Source organism: Pteropus vampyrus, unplaced genomic scaffold (genome assembly GCF_000151845.1).
Source record: "Pteropus vampyrus isolate Shadow unplaced genomic scaffold, Pvam_2.0 Scaffold53, whole genome shotgun sequence".
In the NCBI taxonomy this organism is placed as follows: domain Eukaryota; kingdom Metazoa; phylum Chordata; class Mammalia; order Chiroptera; family Pteropodidae; genus Pteropus; species Pteropus vampyrus.
Genome location: NW_011888834.1, coordinates 8,096,569 through 8,105,877, shown reverse-complemented (window position 1 = coordinate 8,105,877; position 9,309 = coordinate 8,096,569). Strand labels below are relative to the sequence as shown.

The window sequence follows — 9,309 nt, the reverse complement described above, 5'->3', positions numbered from 1 at the left end:
ACAAAAGTTGTAAAATCTAATTATACTTCAGAATATGTAGACATGATTGAACAAAATGTTATTGAGTTCTTCTGTTAGCTAAAGATGGATACTTTTATCTATTATAATGAATCTAAAAATGATTACCTTGGTGAACACAGAAAAAGTATGCTATCTGCTTCCGGTAAGTAGATCATTTGACCCTTGAGACGTAAGCAGCTGATCTCAGTCCCAGTCAGTTCATCCTCGCATTCTAATTTCTCTACATCCAACAATCCTTCCTTGAAAAGGCAAGACATAACCATTAACCAGAGCCTTTCTCTCTATCTAACAATTTAGCAAAAAGAAGGGCACATCTAACTCATTTCCCACCAAACCATGAGGGAGAATAAGTGTACCAGTTAGAACAGAAGAGGGCATTTCATCAGAGTTCTGCCAGGGAACAAGCTCAGAGGCTCTCTTACAAACACTGTAGAAAAGTGACTAGACTATCTCCTTCGAATCCAGAAAGACAGTAGCTGTACTGTTGTTCACATATTTATGCAAACCTTCTATGAATCTTTTTTTCTGATTTTCCAATATGGCTAGTAAATTGCAATGTAAATTACCAAGCTTCATCAAAGAATAAACCAAGCCTCTCCACTCCCTACCCCTTCATTCACACAGCAGCCGGATGTACTTAATCCCAAATATATAAAGTACGTGTATGAAAGACCTTTTGGGAGGGATGCAGGAAGGAGGAAGTGTGTACTCTAGGATACCTTTGCTGCATCAGTCCCAGAGACAGAAACTGTGAGTTCTGCGTACTACAAACATTATCAACTGAATGACTATTTTATCGCTTTCGTTTTCCAACAAAAATGGCACCAAGAATAAGAGACACTTTAGGAAAATGGGTAAAGTTTTTTAAAAGACCTTTATCAGTTCTTCTGATTTCTAAAATAGGACACTGTAGCTGTAAAAGGTGTTGGTTTAATATGTGAAACTGGGCTGTCTCAGCAAAATGTTCGCAACAATTAAATTTTGTTAATCCTGATCAGGTGACAGAGTTCCATTGTCCCTCAAGCAAAACAAAAATAGTAACAGTGCCTTTGAAATAGAAGTCCCTTTGAAGTTTGGTTCTGATTTCGCTACACCTTCAGTCATACGATGTCAGAGTCGCTACTTTTCCCTTCAGAACACTTCTAATATGTAACATACCTTATGTAATCACATTTAATAAAATACTATCTTAATTACCTTGCTTCTCAATACGAAAACTGTATTGATGTGTGAAAGGATTCCATGGAAACTAATGTCAATATGAGGACGGACCAGAGAGAAGACAGACAAAAGGCTGCAATTGCCAGGCTGGAGCTTAAATGTAGATAAAAAGAAAAGAACACTTAATTATTCAAAACAATTTTTATAATTTGATGTTATTATAATAAATCAGCTCAATTATATATAAATACAGAAATACATTATTTCGTAGGAAACATACTTCAACTATGGGCTCATACCTTGACCTGTAGCAACTCAGTGACTATCTGATGGACATCAGATAGTTTCATGAACATAAACCCTAATATTGATTCAGATGACTAATATTAAAATATAAGCTAAGAAATAAGAGAAGCATTTTCAAAGAAGAAAGAATGGAAATTTATCTTTTAAAATGTAGCAGGAGGTGTTAAATGCCTATGGCTTAAAATGAAATCTAAATATCAAAACCACCAGCAAACACTCACAGTTTATCAAAAGACAGTTAATAATAATAGGTAACAGTTATTTGTCGCTTATAATGAACAAGGGACTAGATTAAATGTTCTTCTGGTGCTTTCTATCCTCACACTATAACAAAGGGAAAATAGGCAGAGAGAGGAGAAGTAACATGCTTCAGGTCAAACGAGGGAGAGGCAGAGCCAGCATAGGAGCCCACACAGTACCACATTTTGCTTCCAGACTTATAGGTTTATGCCTGATCCCATTGGGGCTAATCCTGAATTATCAAGTCTCTTTCATTACAAGCAAAAAGTATCTCTAGACACATGTCATGTACAACTCCAAAACTTAGTAGATAAGTGGAAAGAAAGGATTTTACAAATGGGTCTGAATAATGCAAATCAAACATAGACCCTCGTCATCTCCCCAACTGTTGTCCTTTGATACTTTTGCTACTAAATCCCATGATAATTTCTATCGTTTTCCTCTTTAATGTTTTTTAAATTCTTTTCTCTAAAAATATCAAAGGTTGATTTTGAAAGCTATTTTCTGACAATAGATATCCAATGACTATTTATTCAATGAATGAATAAATAAGTGAAAGTTGATTGTTACCAGAAAGTTACCCATTGTCTCATTCCCACTGTCCTTGTGTTTAAAACAGAAAAAATAATAATAATAAGTAGTTGTCCTAGGAAAAGTCACAGTATGCTCAAATACATTTAGCTCACATTTTAAAAAAACATGTAATATACAGTATGCTGCACACCAAATAATACACAGTCAAAGGGTTAAATGAATGAATGGCCACACCTAACAATAGACTGTTTATGGCCTTTTGTCTCAGCCCCCAAGGAAATGTGATGTTGACTTACCTGGGGAAGCACTCTGTATATGGCGTTACCACATTGAGTGACCACTAGGTCCCGGTCAAATATTATGTGGAAAGGAAAAGCTTTGCAGAAGGTATATGGGCTGATGCGTGATTCCTGGGTGCCATTTTCTTCAAACCTGTCAAGATCTTCATAAAAATCTTCTTCTTTAGATTCTTTTTCTTCAATTAAAAATTGAGTATGATCACATTCTTCATTTCTTTGCTGAATAACCTGGACGTCCAAGGGGAAAATGGTATTAATTGTTTGCATTTCAATTTACTTAAAATATCTAAATACCTAAGAAACTGGTTATGAGAATTGCACTTAGAGGGTTAATTTTAAATTTTTAATATATGCAAATACTATACATGCCTAAAATAGAAAACTATGTCTGGACATTTATTTACGAAATTTGAAGACTGAATAATTATTCACAGTAAAATTGCAAATCTGGTATCAGTCTCCTAGCAGCCCATACAGGTTCTGGTAGAATTGGAAGAAAAGCTCCCTCCTCTCTTGGTAGGCTTAGCCCTTAGCCAGGTGTACTTCTACAATGAATGAACTATAAGCCATACAAAGCAGCACTATTTAACGTGCTAAAAACAGTATTTACAAACAGAGGGTCATGAAATAATAAACATTTAAAAATATATGCAATGTCATTTCTTTTTTTTATCCATCACTTGGGAAGTATATAAAATTACAATAGCAAATTAGGTAGGATACAGAAAAGGTCATCTCAAATACCACTACTGGGAGGATATTTTGATTAATCTTTCTGAAAAATAGACTAATAATATGAATAAAAGTTCCTTAAAAATTGTATATTCTTTGATTTAATTCTAAATGTAGGAATTCATTCTAAGGAAGTAATCATAACAGTGAGCAAAGCTGTATAATTTAAAGAAATAACTATGTTTCTAAATTTCTGCTAAGTAACTACATTTCTAAATAACCACTTCTATAGTTTAAAGATAACTACATTTCTAAAATGTTATTCACAAGCCAATGCGTTATTAAGGTATAGAAAAGGATTTTTTCTTTTGAGTGTAAGATATTGCAAACAACACATCTTCCTACAAGGGAAAAAAACTATTTTGACTGAAACCAGATCCAAATGGAAAACATTTGGGGTGATATTTTTTTAGTTACAGATAAATGAAGATAAAATGTTGCTCATCTTCACTTTTTTATTCAGAAGTTCACTGCAGCATATTCTGAGACCAAAGAGTAAATCAAGATTAACATGGACATATTTGTGTATATTCTTTCAGCTATAACTTTCCTGGTGAAATCAGGATATTACTACTATAACTGTCACACTAACTTACTACACTGGTTAAACATTAATAGTCTTACTTAGGATTTAAAATTTTGCCCCACTAAGTGTTGATTTCCCTGATGCCTCATAAACCAAACATAACAAAGTTAATCTTAAAATTCAGGTTTAATTTTGATGTTCTGCTCTATTTCCATTTTAGCTATAGGAATTGAATTATATGCAATCCAAATTTACTAATTAATTCTTCAATTTTACTGTTTTGCTTTGTTTAAATGGGCATAACAAAGTGCTTTTCTAATCATATTTTTAACCTATACTTGTTATAGCCCTTTGTGACACAGTATAATATTTTGAAAGTAGTTAAATTGTCTGGTAGCTCTAGACCTGTTAAACATAAGAATACTTGAGGAAATTAAAAGAGTGCCTTTGGTAAAATTAAATATACGCAATACAATTATCAAATGCCAATATTTCAAAAGCCTATTTGGGGTACTTGAAAAAATGAAGGCCACAAGACAACCGAAATATTGTCTAAAGTAAACCCCCTAATTAAGTATAAACTTGAATTTTGGAGAGTTCTCATACCAAAGGCTCTAAAATCCATAGTAACTGATATTTCCAAGCGTACCCAAACTTATGTTTCTTTCCTGTAGTTTCTATGTACCTGCTCCTTGCTCAGCTTGGTTAAGTAAAAAACAAAACCTAGAGTAGACACAGTATGCACAAAGCCCCTCATACGGGCTCACTTAGTATAGAAGTAGTGTTAGTTTGTTGTCGGGATCAAAGATTGTAAATAAAACACATATAAGATTTTGATTGAATTCCAGTGAGTTTCTCAGTTTTGAAAGAATTTCAATCTTTTACCTAAAGTTTTAATTTGTAAATGTCTCTGCCTTTGATGACGTCATTTTACGCATAGTCCCACTTTCTAGTTGTAGGAAAACCAAGGATGCACCTAAGAATCACCAGCCAGCGTCATGTAAGAACGGACACCAACTCTTGAAAGAAAGCAAGCCATGACACTTAATATGACATTACTAAATTAAATGTATGGGATACTTTTCCAATATAACTGATTTAAATGTTACAATTTTTATTTGTATAGTACTGTACTTAAAGTTTAGCCTTCCCATATATTAGAACATAACTGTGAGTTCTAAAAAAGGGCTGCCATAAAGAAAGAAAGCCAAAAGAGGGTATCTCTTTTCCCCATTTTCTCCAACTTGGGGCCACTGCAAATGGATTTGGGGGCTAAATATGCTGAGCACACAAAAAGTAGCTGACTAGGAGAGACTATCTGGGTCAGAAATGTAAAAAAAATGATGGTTCTCTTATTGAGCAATTCTATCAGTACCTTGTACTTATCACTCAAAATAGACATGTATCATCAATAGCAACACATTTTTAAAGTATGAGACTTGGTTTCTTTCACCAACTAATCTAATTTTTTTTAGAAAAAAGCAGAACTTTTGTTCATGAAATGAAATATTCCAACTACATTTCAGGGACAGACAAAAAAGTCACAAAAAACAATGAACAGTAAGATAATATCTAATTATACATTATCTTAGAATTTCTTCACATTATTATCATGATGATTTTGTATTCTGAAAGCCACACCTCAGCCTGTCACATATTCTGCTTCCCAGCTAACGTGTGCTCACAGGGACTGCAAACCACATTTCATGTGGCTTTAAGCAATGTATAATTAGAAAGAAAAATCTGCTGCCACGAGGAAAAAAAAAAAAAAAATCCTGTATTCCTGCATATCTTCTCATTCCAAGGCCAAATATAGAAGACTACTGATGTGGTTACTGTTATGGTTTATATATCGCTCTGGTGAGGTCCACTAACAGCAATAACTAAAGATAAATCCAGAGTATCATTTTTAATGTTCTACATATCATTTGTGTTCAGAAGCGTGTCCGTTACTAATCATTACCTTCATGTCGATCTCAGTGCCATGGATTTGTTGAGCTACCGTTTTGATGATTCCAATGACAATATCCTGAAGTCCTTCTCTCTCTGAGTAGTAGTGCAGAATGAGTCCTTTGCCCTTCTCTGCATCAGTGCACCTGAAAGAAGGTGCACGCATACCTGGGTAGATAGTAGCAAGGTGGTCATGCAGAGCATCAAGGTTCTGCAATAAAGAGGAAATAATGATGAATAAATACTGCTTCCACAATGGCAATTGCCTTCTGGAAGCAAAGTAAAGAAAGAAGACAGATTGGCCAGCAAACATTCACATAGCACACCCTTCCCTTGCTGAACTGAGACATCTGTAAGGCAAGAACCACAGAGAGCTTGGAACTAAAGTTAAGAAAAACATCTGTGGCTATTAATAGTTAATATACTTTAAGGAAGGATAAATAAGTGGGATATAGAAAGAATGCCTGAAGCAGAAAAAAGAAACATAGTTATTGACTAAAGCAAAAAAATGCATATTAACAGATGTTTAGGGCAATTGTATATGCATGACATTGTCATTTCGTGGTAATGTAGCCAATTTACCTAACTTTTCTAAGATTTGATTTCTTCTGATAAAATGGGCATAACTCAAATAGCACATCTAGGAAAAATAGCACGTCTACCTTGGGTAGAGTAGGCAAAATAAATGGTGCCCCCCAAATTTCCACACCCTAATTCCTTTGAATACTTCATACATGGCAAGAGATTTTGCAGATGGGATTAAGGTTACGCATCTTGAATTGGGAAGATTATCCCGGATAAATCTGGTGAACCCAGCCTAACCACATGAGCGACTGAGTCCTTAAAGAGCCAAGAACCTTTCCTGGTTAGAGCGAAGAAGAGGTGCAACGACAGGAGGTCAGAGCGATAGTAGCATGAAAAGGAAACAGCCCCCTGTTGCAGGTTCTGAGATGTAGGAGACTATACGCAAGGAAGGAGAGGGCCTCTGGGACCCTAGAGAAGCCTCCGGCTGACGGCCAGCAAGGAAACTAGGTCCTCAGCCCGACAACACATGGAGCTGAACTGTGTCAACACACCAGAATGAGCAGGGAAACGATCGTCCCCCAGAGCCTACATAAAGGAACAGAGCCCTGCTGGCACCTCGACCATAGTCCAGTGAGACCTGCTGTGGACTTCCAACCTAAAAAACTGTAAGCTATTAAATTTGCATTGTTTTAAGCACTTACGTTTGTGATAATTTGTTATGGTAGCAATAATAATTTTAAAAAAACAACAACAGAAAAGAATACACCAAGAGAATGGGAGAGATAAAACAATCTGAGAATACCATGGGCCTAAAAGAATGCATCTAAAAAGAAGGCGCTGGAGATGAGCCAAAATTGAACTATGGTTCTTGTTCCAAATGTCTCTAAGAGGTCAATTTAGGGAAACAGAAATATCCAGTAAGACATCAGGAAGAAACTGGAGTGAGTATGAAGCAAATCCATGGGAGCCCAAATTTGAGAAATTCTCCATCAGGACACCTATGGAACTGTGGTTTAACTTTCTGTCCCCTCCATTCCTTCACTTATTCTATAAAGTTACTGCATGTGCATTACATATCATGCACTTATGTGGTGCAGGCTGGAGGCAGGGAGAGGGTTGGATACAAATCTGCATGACACGGACCCTGACTTTAAGCAGTTCATGGTTTGTACCACAAACAAATGTGCAGAGTGGCTTTTGATGCTTAAATAAAGGACTCAACAATGCATACTGAAAGAATGGGGTCCAAAGATTTCAAAGTGAAAATGAGATCTGAGTAGGTCATAAAGGTTGCCATTCTGATTTGAATAAATGTTTTAAATCATTTAAATCGTCCTCGATTGGGTAAATCTAGTTTCTTTTTGAAATGCCTTTATCCATAGTGCTTTTTTTTTTTACTCCCCAAAAACTTACGTTATAATCAAGTCAGGCTATTTCTTAACAAAAGCATCAATTCACCATGATTGCCTCTAGAGGCTGCTATTGCCATGTAAAAGGAACCCAATTTGGCAGACTGAGTATTGAGAGTTTATATAAACTACGAGGCACTGATGCTGAAACTATTTTATTTGGTTGAGTAGTACGGGGAATCTTCCTATGACAACTTCTTCTCCTGGGAACATTTTTCTGAGAAGAGAAGACATCAACTTATCTTCACAACCCTTACAGATCCCTTACACTTTGGCTGATGCTGCAAAAAATGTGAGAGAAAATCTGGTGAGAAATCACCAAAAGAGTTCTCTATTTATCTCCATTTCCCACAAAGTCAAAATTGAGCTTGTTGCTGCATTTAAGAAACGTCCTACTGTACTCAGGCCCAGGTATCGTGTTGTGGCTCATTTTAAAGGGAAAAAAACATGAGTCAACCAATAACTTGAAACACGTATTTTAATATTTTTTCAATTTTTCCTCGACAAAGTGTTTAAATATATCATAAATCAACATGCCTATATCACTTTCATACTCATCTATTTTCATCTTGTGTCGTTATATTATTAGGACATTTCTATATGCAGCTACATCATGAGTCACAAAAAGATAAGCATTTCACCCTAAATGCTGAGCTATTTTAATTTAAATAAAGATATTAATATAGATAATAAAATGTTGCTTAAATTTATCACTTCAGAGCAAGTGGGAAAGCAAAACATGCGAAGTCAGAATGTTCATCTTTTATGTCTTTTCAGTAACCAACTCTCTAGAGATGTATTGTTTTATTGAATTTACTATTAATTAAATGGACAAGTGAAGTGCTTCCTCAGAGCATGACAGCTTTGACACCACTTAATGTAATATTGATTTTCTTTAGATAGCATCTAACATAAAAATACTCTTGGGATTTCTTTAGTTACAGCTTTCCTTACTTGGTTTTACTCTCTTAAAATTAAAGTGACTACCACAGCCTGTTTATTATGAGAAATGGAATTTGTGTTTAGAAATTAAATTATTTTTATTTGAGTACATTTATATTGCTAAAAATATGTGTCTTCTTTGTTGTTAGACTATAATCGTTTGCAGTCATATTAAAGGCCACAAAAAGATTCTCAAAATAGCCAAGAGAAAATCTTGGCTGCATTTTATAATACTATCTATACAAAGCTAACTATTCATCCATAAGGCTGCAATGTATTCTGGAGGACAAGAGTTCTATATTAAAACGGATATTCTGTTTTATTTCTGAACATATCTGGTGAAAGAGGATATATAAAGAAAAGCACTGAATGGCCAATTACAAAGAAATATATACATTAAAGCAAATACAGAAAAAATGTAAACATACCAGAGGGTAGGGGGTGGGTGAGGAGGTGGGAGGTAGATGGGGTAAAGGAAGTCAAATATAGGGGGTAGGGGGAGGGTGAAGTCGGTAAAGGGGATCAAATATGTGGTAGCTGAAGGAAACTGAACTTTGGGTGGTAAACACACAATAGAATATATAGATGTGAAATTATAATGTAAATCTGAAAATTATATAATTGTATTAACCAATGTTACCCCAATAAACTTAATTTAAAAAAG

General features: G+C 35.1%; 1 protein-coding gene across 1 annotated transcript in view; it reads right to left on the bottom strand.

Annotated features, from left to right (window-relative positions):
• The window catches only part of GUCY1B1 (guanylate cyclase 1 soluble subunit beta 1), a 47,127-nt gene that overhangs the window by 11,393 nt on the left and 26,425 nt on the right, over nucleotides 1-9,309 (bottom strand). Inside the window, exons 5-8 of the mRNA XM_011360328.2 lie at nucleotides 5,783-5,980; nucleotides 2,559-2,789; nucleotides 1,219-1,335; nucleotides 127-260 (exon numbers count right to left, since the gene is read on the bottom strand). Coding sequence (XP_011358630.1) covers nucleotides 127-260; nucleotides 1,219-1,335; nucleotides 2,559-2,789; nucleotides 5,783-5,980 — 680 coding nt within the window. The remainder of the gene's footprint in view (nucleotides 1-126; nucleotides 261-1,218; nucleotides 1,336-2,558; nucleotides 2,790-5,782; nucleotides 5,981-9,309) is intronic.